Source organism: Epinephelus fuscoguttatus, linkage group LG4 (genome assembly GCF_011397635.1).
Source record: "Epinephelus fuscoguttatus linkage group LG4, E.fuscoguttatus.final_Chr_v1".
Lineage (NCBI taxonomy): Eukaryota > Metazoa > Chordata > Actinopteri > Perciformes > Serranidae > Epinephelus > Epinephelus fuscoguttatus.
Window position 1 is genome coordinate 34,612,069 of NC_064755.1, and position 18,098 is coordinate 34,630,166.

At 39.1% G+C, this 18,098-nt stretch overlaps 1 protein-coding gene across 1 annotated transcript; it reads right to left on the reverse strand.

The window, feature by feature from the left end:
- Positions 1 to 1,607: 1,607 nt before the first annotated feature.
- On the reverse strand, positions 1,608 to 18,051 carry sv2 (synaptic vesicle glycoprotein 2). The gene is made up of 13 exons (XM_049573565.1): positions 17,921 to 18,051; positions 13,539 to 13,637; positions 12,407 to 12,568; positions 11,466 to 11,628; positions 10,965 to 11,086; positions 8,610 to 8,773; positions 8,438 to 8,518; positions 8,139 to 8,237; positions 6,828 to 6,916; positions 5,740 to 5,867; positions 4,369 to 4,464; positions 4,091 to 4,250; positions 1,608 to 2,666 (listed from the first exon to the last, which is right to left on the reverse strand). Exons 1-13 carry the CDS (start codon positions 18,012 to 18,014, stop codon positions 2,483 to 2,485), a joined length of 1,641 nt encoding a protein of 546 aa, XP_049429522.1. The 5' UTR covers positions 18,015 to 18,051; the 3' UTR covers positions 1,608 to 2,482.
- Positions 18,052 to 18,098: the final 47 nt, after the last annotated feature.

The window sequence follows — 18,098 nt, forward strand, 5'->3', positions numbered from 1 at the left end:
TAAACAGCACCACAGGTAAGACGAAAAACGTGTTTGTTTTATGTCGGTGTGAACTGTCCTTTTAAAAGAGTAGTAAGATTAAGGTTGTAAAGTGGTACATAGCGGTGAGGATTGCATACTGCAACCAGCTGAAACTTTTCCCAAATTCCTTCAGTGTTTATAGTTCAGGAGGTTTTTACAATGAGACGAATTATCCACACAGGTCTCTTCTTCTCCGAAACCTACAGCACCTGTGATTTAAAAGGTAAAAACACTGAATAAATCAGTTTCACTTTACAAATCACTGTTTCTCCGACGATGTTCGGCACGTCGCTAGCTTACCACATGCTAATAAATGCTCACCTTTTTGTTCTGATAATTTAAGATTCAGACGTTCAGGAGGATTTTAATTAGAGCCGAATTATCCGCAGAGGTCTCCTCTCGAAAACAAAGCGACTCCGTGGTTTAAACTTTTATACAAAGTGAATAAAGCAGTTTCAGGTATAAAAGCTGTGGTTTTTTCAATGTTGTTCGTCGCAGGGGGATGCTAACTGTGGTGGTTGATGTGAAAACGGGAATGGCTCATTCTAACATAACAAAAACACAAGGATATTTATTTTATTTTTTATATATATATATATATATATATATATATATATATATATATATATATAAAAATATATAAATTTTCTTTTATTATATCCCCTAAATCCTACACAATGGACCTCAAGACTTTTACTTGTAGTGAAGTATTTTCATACTTTTGTGTTTGTGCTTTTTGTATTGATGATTTAAAATCATCATGAAGCACATATAAAAGAAAGAATATACAGGGAAATAAATAAACTATTAATTTATAGATTTACCCAATGCAAATTATGGTAGAACAATCTTTCAAATTAATTCTAGGGCTCCAGTTAACAGTCATTTTCATTATTTAATTATTTGTTAATTAATATTTTCTTGATTAAGTAATTCATTGTTGGTTCATAAAATGTGGAAAAATATCAGTTTATATCAGTTTCAGATGCTTTGTTTTGTACAACAGTGTCCAAGATCCAGATATTCCGAGTTTAATATAATAGAAAATTGATTTAACACTGAGTATTGAAAACAAAACCTTTTTTTTTTGTGGTTTTTGATTTTTACTTTACAATTAGGCTGGGAAAAAAACATATTTAAAAAGATATGTCTTAATAATTAATCCTAGTAATAGGCCGACCTCCCAGTGATTTAATTATTTAATTATTTTTTTGTTGAACAGCGTACATGATGGATGTCTGAGATGAGATCTGATGAAGCTAATGTCTGAAGGAGCTGATGGTATTCATGAATTTCACAACAGTCATAGTGAGTGGCCATTAAGTTCTCTTAATATTAATCAATATACTCATTTTTTGACTATAATTCATACTTCGTTTGGATTTAGACGGGCTACAGATTTAACATGTTATGGCTTAGACAGATCCGACAGCAATATTTTTAAATAAATTCATCAAAAAGTAGAAAGAGCACCAGTACTTGAGCAGCATTCCCACCGTTTTGAAAACCAGGAAGTGAGACAGGAAAACCCAAGCTCTATGAGAGTGGGTGATATTACACCAGAACAGACACAGCAGAGATCAACAAAAGTTTAAAATTGTTTATTAAAAAAGAAAAAGCTTCAGTAGTCACAAAGTACAGACAGCTTTACTGATTCCCTGCTGGGAATATGAGCCCATAAACAACGCAGCGACTCAGGCTGATACAAAGGTTTGTTAATCTGTTTGATTGTGATCTGAAGTTATGTTTAGTCTTTGGTTTTCACAGGAATGTTGAACTGGTTTGGGCCAGTTTGTGCAAATAAAGTCACAGATTGGTCAAAGAATGATTGACGTTAGCAGCTAAAAAGATCCTGAGTTCCTCTAAAGGTGTACTGTATGCATAGATGTAAAATGAAATGTGGAGTGTGTGTTTTCCTTCAGACGTATCTTTCACTCATGGTAAAACTCTAGAGTAGTAACAATGTAGAAGCTTGAAACATCCATCAAGACGTTATTGTTCATTAAATAATGCCCATAACAACCTCCTTAAGCAATCACTCATACTTCCATAATCATGTTCGACATATAAGATAAGTTAGGAGATAAGTTTAGAGACTGACACACTTTCTAAAGGCATCCTTCACACTGACTCACATCTGGTAAGAATTTTAATCCTCACGAGCTCACAATATAGACACTGTTGTCAACCTGCATTTCTTTTTCTCCTGACTGACTCCCCTGAATACTGTCCCCACCGTCTTTCGACAGTTTCTCTTATTTTTGGCATTTTAAACGAGGCAACATAAAAAGGCACAGAGCGATGACAGAAGGCACAGAACCATCCTCTGGGAGCAGAAACAGGAGATAAACAATCAGAGAACAAAGGCATTCCATCCTCCAGTCTGCTTCCACGAGGACATTAAGACGACGTTTGCTAATAATTTATTCATATAAAATAATGTGATGTAGAGTCTGAGCCGTCAGGTGAGCTCAGTCTGCCTGGTCTGTGGGAGCAGGAGAGCCACGAGTCCTCCAGTCAGCAGCAGAGCCGACACCAGCAGCACTGGCACGGCGCAGTTTGTGTCCACCAGCTTTCCAAAGGCGATGTTACCTGTGATGGCTGCCACTCGGCCCACGCCGGTGAAGAAACCGAGAGCAGAGGACCTGATGGAAACAGAGGGTAAGAAACACCAGGATGTGTGAGCAGCTGTGGGTGTGTCACACTTTCCCCAAAACTGTGAAGACTCCTGCTGACTTACTCTGATGGTTTAGCTGCAATTTTTTCTGACCTTTGTTAATGCTGACAAAACACATCAAATAGTTTCTTTTAAATGGAAAAAACAAAAAAGTACAGAACAGGAAGCAAACATATTACATCATTGGATTAAACATAAAAATGTCAGTAATATGATTCAGTAGAAAGGAACGAAAACATGGGAACATTTAACTGAATGTGGTCAAACTCATCCTGTAACAGTGGTTCCCAATTTTTAAGCCTTGTGACTTCTTATCATGAGTTCTGTCCTGCTCTAAACATGAGTTGTTAGTTCACCCAGTTGAAGCATTTTTTGGAGGTCTGTAGAGGTGAAAGTGTGTCACAGGGAAACAAGCTCAAATTTGGAAAAAGTCCCACCCCTGGATGCAGACTGGCCAATCAGAACGTAGCATCAGACCGGCTCAGACCAGGGTCCGACAACAACACAGCTGTGCTCCATTGACTCTAATGCAGTCGTTTCAGATTTCCTTCATTTTCAGGCTGCTTTTGTGGATTTGGAGCTAAATGTTGTGCCTGGGGCACGTCGTGTATTAATGATACTCGTTACCTGGAGAGGTTGGAAAAAGATATATGTTTCTTCCCTGTTCCAAAACCAAAATCAAACCCTGAAAAGTGTAGGGTTAGCTAGCTAGCTACTGAAGATATAGCCTACTGAATGTATACACATGCTGCTTTTGCTTTTTAATGATTATAACAGTGAAACAAAGACCGACCCTGCTGTACAGGAACCAGTGAAGGGAAGCAGGGAAACTTAGCTGATATTCAACCAGCTGTGTGTCATCACAGTGTGTGCAGAAGACGGGTGTTTGCCTTCCCCAAGAGAAGGCCGCAGAGGTCCGATCGCTGGTGGTGGCACATGGGCGAAGCCAAACACTGCTCATCTGCACACACTGCGATGCCACACAGCTGGTTCAATATCAGCAAAGTTTCCCTTTATATTCATTGTCTTGTGTGGCGATCAGCAGTGATGTGGTGGTTCACTTTTACACTGTGATCTGTAGCCTATAGTTCGGCTTTAGCTTCTAACTATCTTTGTCTTTTTAACCTGTTGTTGCTGCTGAGTCAGTTTGACATCCTGGATATATCCTTCAAACACAGACTGTAGACCCCTCTGTCTGCTTCTCTCTGGAATCACTGTTTCACTTCTCCAAAAATATGATAACATTTCTTCAGGGAGTGCAGTTAGTTACTAACAAACCTATCTAAGTAATTAAAGATCCAAAATTGACAGAGAAATCTAAACGGCCATGTTTGAGCCACTTTTCTGGATTTAGCTCAACATACATTGAGCTTTAAGAAAAGACAAACTGACCGTAGCTGCGTCGGGTAGAGCTCTGTTCCAATCACGTCCAAGGCGTTCCAGGCGATCACTGACACGCCGCTGAAGACGCAAGACAGGATCAGACTCTGGACTTTGGTTTGGACCACATAAATGAGGAAGACGCTGAGACTGGACACCACCAGGCTGAAGGCTGGAGGCGCAACAAAGAAGAGATTTTCATTCAAAGACTCAAAGACGAGCACTGGCTGGTGATGTGGACAGACTCCTCTTGGCTGCATGAAAAAAGACCTCAGCTTAAACAAACTCACACAGCAGAGCTTTTCCTCCAGCGCTGTCCATCATAAGAATGGTGAAGATGTTTCCTGGTAGGTTTGCTGCGGCAATGATGAAGCCCTCCATGTACACTGAAGGTAATGAAGAAACATCCAAAAGTTGTTGTTTTTTTATTACCAGCTCATCTTGTGGGGGAAAAATCGATACAGCGTAGTATGGCAACATTTTGCGTGGCAATATTATATCAATACAGGGACACCAAGTATCAGTCTTGTATTATATACATCATTAATTTCTGCAAATACGCATTTTAACACAACTATTGGTACTAGAATCATAAATCAAGCTTTTTCAGTCCACTAGATGACGCTGATGCTTTTTTCCTGGTGGGGTCATCAGAGGTCTCAGTCAGTGGCATTTAGCAGGAAGTTCATCAAAACAAGGACGGAGGCACCGGAGAAAGAAATCAGAGTTGTTGGTCATATTGCTTTGGTTTTAAGCAACGGATTGTATACTGTACCAACACCAGATTCTGTGCTGTTAAATGATGAAAGATTGTTGTGTCTTCATTGGCGTTAAAATCAAATGTCTGGATTTATTTTGGATTTTTTAACACAGGTGAAAAGGAGGACTCAGATATGACACATGCGATTTACGTTACCTCTGAAGCGGTCATTAAGTCAAATTATGTGTCCATTTGTCTATTACCCTCTAAGTTAGTCATATTCTTTTCAGCCTCCTAGAGTCCTCAGATCAAGAGAATCAAAAGGTTTTTTTTTATAAAAATGAATCCAAGTTGTGAGTATTGTTTTAACAGGATAAAGTGGTGTTGTGTCGGTATGACGGGTGTTGTATTTTCCATCTTTGCTGAGCAACAGTTTTGTGTGAAACAAATTAAAAGCCTGTCCTAAATATAGGCCTGTTGATTTCAGTGATTTAACTAATAATAGCCCGGGCAACTAATTGAAGTTTTACAGACACAACACATTCAAATCTAGGAGCACATCTTTGGGGTTGAGTCTGATCTGGTGCTTTCTGTCTCCAGATGCAACGTACCAAAGTATTTGGTCTTACAAAAGATGAACAACATTTACAGAGACAAAAAAATGAAGTGACCTGCATCCACCAGTTTAAAAATACCCTGAGCACCTTTTGTCTTGGTTCATTTTTGTCTCCTCTGTGTGGCCATCTTTTACTCTGGTGTTGACATTATAGTTTGTTTCAGTCTCATAAACTTTAAATGTGTTTAGTTTTATTGTACAGAGGAAATACGTATGTATTAATGATCCTTTATTCTAACCTCTTTCTCAAACATATTTATCTTTGACTGTTATAAATTTGTGCTTCATGTTCTGCTCTGTGTGTTTGCTGACTGCAGTAAAATCTTTGTGTTCCCAGAAACACACCTGCTGTCTTCACTGGGTAGCAGCTTTGGTCGTGGAGAGGAGACGTCACGGACCCGTTGGCACAGGGAGAACCGCCGTCCTCAATTCTCTTAAAGAGCTCCGGGAACCACATCCACAGACCGTAGTACCTACACACACACACACACACATATATATATATATATATATATATATATATATATATATATATATATATATATATATATATTTAAAGAGATTTAAGTATTTAAATTAAATTACAGTTAAAGCTTCAGTTGTTAATTTTTTAAATGTAAAACTTCACTGAGACTGCAGGTCAATATAAAGCATCGTAGACACGTTGGTGAAGTTGAAGTCGTTTTCTAACAGTTTTTCAGACATGATTTCTGTTTGTTGGAGATATATATTTGCAGCTGTTATCTCTCGCTGCCGTTTAAAGCTGCAGAGCTCGGGAAGTGATAGCCAGGCAGGAGAGGGGCTGGACTGGGTGAACAGGAAGCATCTATGATCAGAGTTGGGCTGGGCAATACATTGATATCGATATCGGTATATGAGACTTGATGTCGTCTTAGATTTTGTATAGTAATATCATAAGTGTCGTCTTCTCCTGGTTTTAAAGGCTTTATTACATTAAGTGATGTAATATTCTGAACTAACCAGACTGTACTAGCTGCTCTATTATTTGCCTCTATCCTTTCAGTCATTGTATCCACATTACTCCTACTACTTCCTACTCCTACTACTTGTAAATATATTGTGAAAGCACCAATATTCAACCCTACAATATTGGCAAAATATCTATATAGAGGCATTTGGTAAAAAACACTGTGATGTTGGATTTTCTTCATATCATCCAGCCCTACATCAGAGCATAACACAGATCGACTGAATACTGATAGGACAAACGAAGGAGACTGGATGTAAATGTGGAATGTATACTGAAAATTTTGCCTGTTGTACATTTATCACATCAGCGGTGATAAAGCACACAAGACGAATACAAGCCCTGAGCTTTTACACCATTGCAACGACAGAAGCGTAAAGGAGAGCTCCAGTTTCACCTCTGACACTCGTGAGTCTGTATTAGACGTACAGAAGGGATTTCTTACCCAAAGGAGATGCAGTAGAAGATGACGAGGAGAGAAATGCTCCTGCATTTGAGCGATTCATGAAACATCTGCTTAATGGGCACCAAGGCCTGTAAGTCAGACCAGAGAAATTAATTAAATGACAATGACAAATATCAGTAATCAATGAATAACATAATATAGCAGTATAAGTAACAACTGTGTGTTTGAAAGGGTTGATTACTGAACAGGCAAAATGGACAACAGCCCAAAGGGTCCACTAAAGTCCTGCCTCTCAGATTTGACAATTTACTACTTTCAGTTCTTTGAATATTTTGTTGGAAGAATACAGGACATATTTTATTAATTTACTGACATTTTGCAGAAAAAAACTATTAATTATTAAAGTAAATAATGAGAAGATTAATTGACAATGCTGTTAATAGTGAGCTGAAGCCCTGTAAATGTGGTCAGGCAGTATTACAGCAAGTTTCACCCTGAGGACCCACAGCTGGTTAATCTAGCTGCGCTACTTCAAGTCCTACACGAACACACAACAATAGTCCACTTTTCCAAATATGACAAGATTCCTTATTTGACACAGCTACTGTAAACAGCATACTCAGTTAAAATATTCTGAATTAGGCCTTTTTCAGATTTAGACCTCTGAGATATGCTGGTATTATTGAGGTTTTAGCAGCATTCTTTGGACATGTATCGTGCATTTGGAAGATGTGTCTCAGCTGTGGTTTTTACCGCAGTTTGCGACACACCGCTTCTTGTCTGGTCACGGTCAGCTCTGTTGTTACACAAACCAACTCAAACTCACCAAGCCTTTGTAAAGCTGAGGTAGAGATGTATACCCAAAAGACAAGCCTACATTTGGGGTCGGAAGCAGAAGCACATCTACTTTTAAACATTATAAACATTCAAATATGAACAGATTTTTGGGTTTGTGCAAATATCGTCGACTTTTTCAAGAGGGTGGTTGTAGGAGGCTGTATTTGCACTGTGCAACAAGTCTGCTGACGGTGGAAAACTTTGAAAATATCCTATAATGATGCATAGAAGCAAAATGGCGCAAGCAGCTGTGACTGTTTAACTTTTCTGTATTTTGACGTAAAAAACATGTCAGAGCACATTATTCAGAGTATGCTCAGCTGCATGCAAATGAGAATACTAGTGGAATATTAATTTTCATTAGCCATGTAAACAGCTGGCATCTCACCTCAATGTATTCAGCTGAATTAAAAAAAATGTGCTTTGACAAATTTCTGCAGCTGTCCTCTGTCTCAGACAACCTCTAAATATCATCTCTGTGGATGTGGAGTTCTTCTCTGTTAGTGACATTACCTTTTTCAAAATACTGGCGAGTCTCCCTCCACGTGGACCACGACCTCTGGTCTCCTCCACTTCCCCTTTTTGCTTTGAGCTGGTGCACAAACTAAATTCCTTCAGAAGAGTTTGAAATTAGTCGTCACACTCACAGTAGATCATTACACTGTAGAATGAGGGAAGGAAGTGGCAAAGAGAACTTGCACAAACCACAAACAAATAATGAAACTTTCATTAGAAACATAACTTCCCTTCGATTTCACATTTTGCTCTGTTTCTTTGGCTCGTACTTTGTCATTTCAATCTCTGTCTCTTACCGGTAAATCCTTTCCCTTCCTCCATGTGTTCAGCTTAAACATCACTTGGAAGACTTGGATCGCCTCTGTCTCTCGGCCAGCCTGGGAAAGGCAGGACAAAAGTCTCAAAGACAGCTCAGGAGAAAACAAAAAGCAAGCTGCAAACGCAGGCACTACTATGGCCTTTAAATACCTCCATGAGGAACTTGGGGCTTTCAGGCATGAGCAGCTTGAAGAGAATGGCTGACGTGAGGCTGGGAACAGAGCACAGCACCACGAACAGTCTCCAGCTCTGAAACTCCAGTGATCCCAGTGAAAAATGTGCCCAGGTTCTTGGAATCACCAGCCAGGCAAGACCTGCAGACAAGATAGACACTCAGTACACAAGGCTAGACGTTTTCCATGTCAGGACTCAGAACTCTTTGTTTTATTGTGATAGTGCCTGCCAAGAAGTTCATGCTTTCACTGCAAAGTCTAAATCTTTGTTTTTTTAAGGATGTATTCAGGTTTTTGCGAGAACAAACTGGTTAAACTTTGTATAAATGTACTCCTCTTGCTCAGAAATTGATGTTAGCGTGCCATCTTGAAAGATGTCTAAATGCATCCTGAGGAGAGAGGAGGCTTGCCAGAGGAGCTACATATGAGCCAGCTTATCCTTTGTGGAAGGCTTTTATGGCACCCATGGTGTATAAAAGATGGGTGACACAGCTGCCAGGTTGTGAATTTAATCAAAAGTAAATATATAAGTTGTTACAAAGACTGTTGTGCTTATCTGACAGAGGTCATAAAATACAACGGTAGGCTATAATAACAATACAATTGACACATGACGCAGCTGTGCCACGCATCTTATTTAATTGAATTTGCTTTAAAATGTCAGCGCCGAGGCAAGTATGTCATGTTTTGTTAAACCCCCGTTGTCTTGACTCATTTCACATTGTGTCTCTTCTTCACCTCCTCTGCCTGCATCTTAACAAAACATGGGCAGAAAACTCCAGTGGCATGTTTCAGCTTTTGGGAAAGACCAATGAAACAACACCCTTCTGTGAGAAAATGGAAACAACTCAGAGACTCTTTATCTGATGACATAGTTTCTCTAGATGGCATTGCTCTGGCCTCTAGCACTACCGTAAGAAACCTCGGAGTGATATTTGATCAAGATTTGTCTTTTAATTCTCATTTAAAACAAACCTCACGGACTGCATTTTTTCATCTGCGTAATATTGCGAAAATTAGGCCTATCCTGACCCGAAAAGATGCAGAAAAATTGGTCCACGCTTTTGTTACCTCAAGGCTGGATTACTGTAACTCTCTATTATCAGGTAGCTCTAGTAAGTCCTTAAAAACTCTCCAGCTAATTCAGAATGCAGCAGCACGTGTACTAACAGGAACTAAGAAACGAGATCATATTTCTCCTGTTTAATCCAGAATTGAATTTAAAATCCTACTGTTAACTTATAAAGCTCTAAATGGTCAAGCTCCGTCATATCTTAGAGAGCTCATAGTGTCTTATTATCCCACCAGAACACTGCGCTCTGAGAATGCAGGGTTACTCGTGGTCCCTAAAGTCTCCAAAAGTAGATCAGGAGCCAGAGCCTTCAGCTATCAGGCTCCTCTCCTGTGGAATCATCTTCCTGTTACGGTCCAGGAGGCAGACACCGTCTCCACATTTAAGACTAGACTTAAGACTTTCCTCTTTGATAAAGCTTATAGTTAGGGCTGGCTCAGGCTTGCCCTGTACCAGCCCCTAGTTAGGCTGACTTAGGCCTAGTCTGCCGGAGGACCCCCTATAATACACCGGGCACCTTCTCACCTTCTCACCTTCTCATCTTCTCTCTCTCTTTCTCACTCTCTCACTCTCTCTCTCTCTCTCTCCTTCTCCGGAGCTTTTCTGCGTGAGTGTGACGTGTGTGGTTGTGCTGCTGCCGTGGTCCTGCCAGATGCCTCCTGCTGCTGCTGTTATCATTAGTCATTAGTCATACTTCTACTGTTATTATACACATATGATTATTATCACACATGTATACTGCCAGATAATAATACATACTTTCAACATATTGTACCACAGTAGCCAGAACTGTAACTATAATATTATTACTTTCATTAATGTTGTTGTAAGCTACTGTCATTACTGTCTGTCCTGCATATCTCTCTCTCTCTCTCTCTCTCTCTCTCTCTCTCTCTCTCTCTCTCTCTCTCAGTAAGACAGTAAACATAACTATAGAACAGACAAAAATACAATAGAAATATGTATAAGATAACTGTTCAAAAATGAAAGCTAAGCAGGAACATGAAGAAATATATTTTAGAGGATGTGCAAAAATCCAAGTATTAAGAAAAGAAAATGCAACGTACAGAGATACAACCCACAGATGTGTTAATCTAATGCATGCAGACAGATGTGGAGTCATTAATGTAACATGTAGCAAGCTATTAATGCAAGATAAAGCACACTAGATGTTAGCATGTTTGTCCTGTAACCAGTGGTAGCAGTACTTGTGTTTTTATCCTGCAACACTGACACTGTTATATTTATGTGTCTTCCCACCTGCAGCCAGGATGTTTCCTGCCATCCAGAAGGTGGCCAGAGCACTGATCATTGCACCTCTCCTCAGACGGGGCATAAACTCTGAGAAGTAGGAGAAGATAACTGGGATCGACCCGCCGACACTGCAGAGGGGAAGAAAACCACTTTTAATCTTGAGCTGTCTGCAACTGTTCACTTATTTAGGAGGCAAATCGTTACTGTGGTTGGCCTTATGAGGACACTGCGAGTAAAGGTCACACTTTCACAATTTACCACTTCATAACTTCCAGTTTGCTTGACTCATATTTTCCATCACCTATACCTGTTTTGCTTCATGTGGGTGTTGTAAGGAAAAAAACACAACCTTTTAAATGCAGTGTGACCTCATTAAGCATGGAAACATACTTGAATGAAGTTTGTTTCCCTGCTTAATGAGGCCACACTGCACTGTGTGGCTGTCAGGTACACAACTTGGCACCCACATAAAAAAAAATGTAAAACATATACAAATCACATGCTCACCCGATGCCGCTGATGAACCGCAGCAGCAGGAAAAGCCAGAACCACGGCGCCACGCTGGCCAGACCTCCAAACAAGCCGTTAATTGTCAGGGACACAATCAAGACCCTGCGACGCCCTCTCTGGTCAGCCAAGTATCCCCACATGTAGCCGCCCACCATCATTCCTAAGAAACAGGAATAAGGAAGAATGTAAGACAAGACCACAGCATTTAGCATTAGCATTTAGCTTGAAGTGTTGCTGATACTGCCGACACTGGTATGGCTGTAGACTCTTATTTTCTTTTAGTGTTGTTTTCACAACTAGACTGAAGAGTTCAGCCTCATTCGTTTTTTATTCAAATGTTGGCAACATTTTTAAAAGTCAGTGTCAGATTTTCTACACTGCACCAGCATGCTCTGTTTGTAACTGTGGGCTTTGGGAAACACAGGTCAACATTTCTTTTACTATTGTCTTACATTTTATAGACCAAACAACTAATTGATTCATTGAGAAAATAGTAGATGGATTAATGGCAATAAAAATAATTGCTAGTAGCAGCCCTAGTATTCACAGGTGAACTGTACCTGCTCAGGGCTGCAATAAATGATTGTTTCATTATTGATTATTTTCTTGGTAAGTCTATAAAACATTAACATTTTTTGAAAAAATGCCATTCAGTTTCTCAGAGGCCACAGTGACACCTTTAATTTGCTTATTTCGTCCGACCCACACTCCAAAAACCTGTAATTATTCGATTTACCGTTATAAATGACAAAGAAAAGCAGCAAAATCTCCCCTTTGAGAAGCTGAAACCAGACGACATTTGGCATTTTACTAAAAAAAATAAATAAATAACTGGAACAATCACCAATTGTCAAAAATAATTGCCGATTAATTTTTCCTATCTGTCCACCACGGCTCAGACAGGATAACAGATTTATTATTAAATGACTGTGATTCACCGAGGAAGATGCTGGCAGTGAGCAGGCCCATGTCTGAAGAGCTCAGCAGCAGATCACAGCGTGCTGTTGGCAGCAGAAAAGACACACAGAGAATCTCCACGGCGTCGCTGGCATTGGCCCAACCACACACCACCAGCAGCAGCCAGTGGAACAAACCAAAACCTGAGAGCGACAGCAGAACAGACAGTGAGTAAACAAAGAGAAAAGTGATCCGTTGAGGAATCAACGGATGTCTTTATAGGCCTAATTTGGATATATTCAACAGTAATGTCGTCTAGCTGCCCATTGTGGTCAAGAGACACCTCACTATTACATGTCAGCTTTAAAGATATTGTGAAATCTAATGTGTTCGAAACTGAGCTTATTGCTTTCACAATAATGCATCCAGATTATGTTTTTAATATTATGTCATGTACTCTTTTTCTACCTCACCACTGTTAGGTCAAAACATATTCAGGGTGTCTACAGGTCCTTAAAGAGTCTTAAAATTAAATTACAATAAGGCCTTAAATAGTCTTAAATTTGAATTTGTGAGGGCTTAACTACCACAAAACATTTTATCTAATTTCATTTATGCATTTTTAATTTCTTTTGTGAAAATGAGTGAAGTCTTTATATATAACAGTCCACATTTTTAATGTTACAAATCTTTAAACTATAGAAGTCATTTTACGTCATACTTGCACTTACCTGTTGGCAAACTGTAGATTGACTTAACTCACTCTAATAACCATATTCCTACATAAAAATGACCTCTGCACAAGACCACATATATACTACTTGACTGCAGTGCTTACCTGCGATTCTTGAATAAGTGAAACGTGAACTGTCTAAAAATCTGTCCTAAATTTGGTTAAAATGTGTCTTGAACATGTGTCTGACAAAACATCAATAATACTTGTCCTTGTAAGGATTATTATTTCAGCATGTTTGCCTTTATTAGACAGGACAGATCCAGAGTGAAAGGGGGACGACATGCAGCAAAGGGCCAGCAAAAGCCTGCAGCTTTGTACACAGGGCGTCCGCTCCAGTAGTTGAGCTACAGAGCGCCTCCATTTTAATGTACTTTTGATGTTTAAGAGCAACACAAAATGGCCCAAAGTAACAAGAACACCATGAAGCTTTATATTACCTGCTTTCTCCACTGCTTCCTCATATGTTAATCTTCTACGTGGAGCATCACCAGCGTCACCGGTGGTGTTTGATGCACTCCTTTCGAAAATTACTTCACCTGAAGCAGCAGCAAAAACACATACAAACAGGTCAGATGAAGGATGATTTCAGATGAATAACTTCAAACCTTAATCCTCAAAGTTAGTTTAATGACATTGATGATTTTCAGAACGCCAATTTACTACGAATTAACTGACAAACAGGAAATCTGAGGTCAGGAGGTATTCCAGTATAGGAGTGGTTTCAACATGTGCATGATACAATCAGCATCTATTTCTATAATTGATTAATCGTTTAATTCAATTCACTCAGGATTGTAGGCTATGTTGGCACTGTTTTATGTTTTTATCTAAAGCTAAAGGGGCAGTTTTTGGGGTCTGAGGACATTCAGGACTTGGTCAGGACCCCTGCAGGAGAGTCTAAATCATTGACAGACTAAAATGTGTACCTCAGAAACTGTCATTTACTCTCCAACAGTGAATTGTGATGTTAAAAACAGAGGTAGCTGTTAGAAATCAGTTTTGAGTGGAAACAGCATGGAATCTGCTGTCAAACATGTATTGACTGGAGTTAACAGTGGTGGAATATGTCTCTTACGTGAGTATTTCCATTTTATGCTAGTTAATAGGGTACTCCTATTCCTGTTTCGGAGGCAAATATTTTACTTTTTACTCTACAATAAAATAATAATAAAAAAAATATATATATAAACCAACTAAAATGAGCTCCACCTATAGCAGCTGCAACATTAAAGTGACAAACACATTAATGCATCAATAACTATAACCCAAAATAGAATATTTATTATTCCGCATAATGAGTACTTTTACTTTGATACTTTATACTTTTATACTAATAGTCCTACTTTTTTGTACCTTTACTTGGATGATATTTTAAATGCAGGACTTTTACAGAGTATTTCTACACTGTCATTAAGATCTGAGTGTGCTGCCTCCTCCACCACTGTAGTTTACTGGAATATTATATGGGCTGTCTTTCACTCCCACACAATTTTCAGAGTTCATGCGGTGTAGCTGATACATGACCTGCTTACTTTTCCATCATCTGCTGGTACCCGTCTGTCTGTCTGTCTGTCTGTCTTACTGCTAACTCAATTATATGCCTCAAAATTGTACTTGAGTAAAGTACTTAAGTAAATGTAATTGATTACTTCCCACTACTGAAAGTAACTAGTAAGTAAACACAAATGCAGTGGGGTAAAAAGTACAATATTTGCCTCAGTAGTGAACTGGAGTAGAAGTGTAAAGTGGCAGAAAAGCGAAGTATTTCGGTTGGGTACAAGTCTCTACAGCCTTTAAAAAAACTGTGTCCTTCTTTCTCTCTGCATTGTTTCCATTCTTATGGCTTATTTAATTTTTGTTTTCTTTTGTTGTTCTTGTTCTCTGTAAAGCGTCTTTGAGTATCAAGAAAAGTGCTATATAAATCCAATGTAGTATAATAATAATAATAATAATAATGATAATAATGATAATTATAAATCCAATTAATTATTAATATCCATCCATTTTCATCCAGTTATGCTGGGCTGGGTTGCGTGGGCAGCAGGCCGAGCAAAGCACCCCAGACGTCCCTCTCCACAGCAACACTTTCCAGCTCCTCCTGGGGGACCCCAAGGCATTCCCAGGTCAGGTGAGATATATAATCCCTCCAGTGTGTTCTGGGTCTGCCCCGGGGCTTCCTACCAGTGGAACATTCCTGGAACACCTCTAACGGGAGGCGTCCAGGAGGATCCTGATCAGATGCCCAAACCACCTCAACTGACCTCTTTCAATGCTAAGGAGCAGCGGCTCTACTCTGTGCTCCCTCTGGATGTCTGAGCTCTTTACCCTATCTCTAAGGCTGAGCCCAGCCACCCCACGGAGGAAACTCATTTTAGCTGCTTGTATTATTATCATTATTATTATTGTTGTTATTATTATTACCTCAACATTGTACTTAGGTACAGTACTTAAGTATGCAGTTACTTTCCACCACTTCCTGGAGCTGACGCTTGGAGGGATCTTTTAAGGCCTGCACAATAATATCGACACGTCATCAGTATCAGCCAAAATCGACTTTAAAATGAACTGAATAGGCCAACTTGCTTTTTCTTAATTTGCAAAATAAATGAATATTACATAAATTTAAATGCATCATTTTCCATGTCTCCACCTGCATGTGGGCCATCATGAAAAGAGTATGTATGCATAACATAATGTTAATTCCCCTACAGAAGAGACTTGACGATCACTTAAATTAGGTAGGGAAAAAAGCTAATATATCGATATCGGTATCAGATATTGGTCAAATGAGATGTTACATATCAGCAGAAAATCCACTATCATGCATCTTTATTGGGTAGAGTACAAGTACCTCGAAATTGTACTTAGGTACAGCATTTGAGTATGTACCTACTTTCTACCACTTCCTGGAGCTGACTCTAGGAAGGATATTTTTAGGGATTCTCATCATCAGAATTGGCCAATATGGGCTTTAAAATGAACTATCAGAGTTAGCCAACATGCTTTTTCCTAAATTGTACAATGAACGAATATCACATACATTTAAAAGCATCTGTTGGTGGGCCATCACGATAAGAGTACGCTTGCATAACATGATGTTAATTCCACAACAGAGGAGACTTTATGATCACTAAAATTAGGTTGGGGAAAAAGTGGATATATCGATATTGGTATTAGTTATTGGTCAAATGAGTTGGCATATTGGACATCAGCAAAAAGTCCAATATCATGCATTCCTATTGGGTAGAGTACAAGTACCTCGAAGTTGTACTTAGGTACAGCAATTGAGTATGTGCTTACTTTCTAGTACTTCCTGGAGCTAGCTCTTAAAGGGATATTTTTAGGGATATTTTTAGGGATTATCATCATTATCGTCCAATATCAGCAACTATAAAAATCGGTCAGCATGCTTTTTCTTAATTTGTACAATGAATGAATATTAAATACATTAAAAAGCTTTGTAATTCATGTCTCCATCTGCTGGTGGGCCATCACGATAAGAGTATGCATGCATAATATGATGTTTATTCCACTACATAAGAAACTTCTTGATCACTAAAATTAGGTAGGGAAAAAAGTAGATTTATCTGTCAGTTATCGGTCAAATGAGTTGTTATATATTGCCATATTGGATATCGGCAAAAAATCCAATATCATGCATTCCTATTGGGTAAAGTACAAGTACCTCGAAATTGTTCTTAGGCACTTTCTACCACTTCCTGGGGCTGACTCTTAGAGGGATATTTTTAGGGATTCTCATTGTCGGTATCGGCCCATACAGGCTTTAAAATGAAATATCGGAATCAGCCAATGTTTCCATCTGCTGGTGGGCCATCATGAAAAGAGCATGCATGCATACTATGATGTTAATTCACCCACAGAAGAGACTTGATGATCATTAAAATTAGTTAGGGAAAAACGTTGATATATCGATATCAGTATTGGTCATCAGTCAGATGAGTTATTACATATCAGCATATTGGATGTCAGCGAAAAAAATCCAATATCATGCATTCCTATTCAGTAGAGTACCTCAAAAATACTGATTAAAGCACTTGAGTATGTACTTTCGTTCCACCACTTCCTTAATTTAACTCTTAAAGGGATATTTTGTGTATTTTTGGGAGTTAAATTGAGATATGGGATAACTTGTGTTGCGTGATTACAGAAACAAATCTGCTTTGGTGCCCTTTAAACTAAAAAAAAAACAAACCACTATATCTAAAATGTCATGGCATAATGTACTGAATGTGTGTTATATGTCTGTGTGGTTATTAAATTAAACCTGAGTCAAACAGCAGTTAGTGATGAAGTGATGGCATGGGTGCAGATCCCAAATTCTGAAAAACACAAATTGTCCCCCCCAATTCTAAATAGCTTAAATGATTGAAATTGAACAAATGTATACAGTAGTCCTATATACTGGGAGAAAGGGAAGATGATGGGGAGAAATGGGAATCCGTGAGAGGCAAGAGATGAGAACATGAGTGGACATAACATGCCTGAGACCCTGAAACTAGAAGTAGCATTAACTAACAGCGAAGCAGTGAAAAGGAGGGTGATGGCTGGTTCCATGTACTTCTGGCTGTTTAAGAGAAATAAACAGTAAAAGTAAGCATATGATTCTCTTTGTAGTGCTTTTTGAATGACTTGGTGATGGTGATGAGCCTCTATGAAATCGTGAAATATGCTGGCAATCTCAAGCGCTCTGTGGGCATGATTTACATGATTTACGTGCAATTAAAAAAAAATCACAACTGATTGTGTCCCCCAAACTTGTCATCAGATCCGCACCCATGAGTGATGCAGTGACTTTTACCTTCATCTGAGTCCAGCTCGTTTGGCTTCAGGTAGGCGCTACTGAGGAGAGGCTCTCGCGCCTCCGCGTCTCCGGTATGCACGTGACGAGTCATCCCCTCCAGCAAAAAAAAAAAAAAATCAGACGTCTCTATTTTGGGCACTGAACTGTGGTCAGATTAGCTTCACAAACCTGCTAC

What these genes read in the sequence shown, in the direction of transcription:
- sv2 (XM_049573565.1), bottom strand. Translation starts at nt 18,014, where the DNA reads ATGACTCGTCACGTGCATACCGGAGACGCGGAGGCGCGAGAGCCTCTC. An exon ending in GCCCCAAGTTCCTCATGGAG is followed by an intron (nt 8,519 to 8,609) that starts GTATTTAAAGGC and finishes TGCCTTTCCCAG; the next exon opens with GCTGGCCGAGAGACAGAGGC. An exon ending in CTACCCAGTGAAGACAGCAG is followed by an intron (nt 4,465 to 5,739) that starts GTGTGTTTCTGG and finishes CATTACCTTCAG; the next exon opens with TGTACATGGAGGGCTTCATC.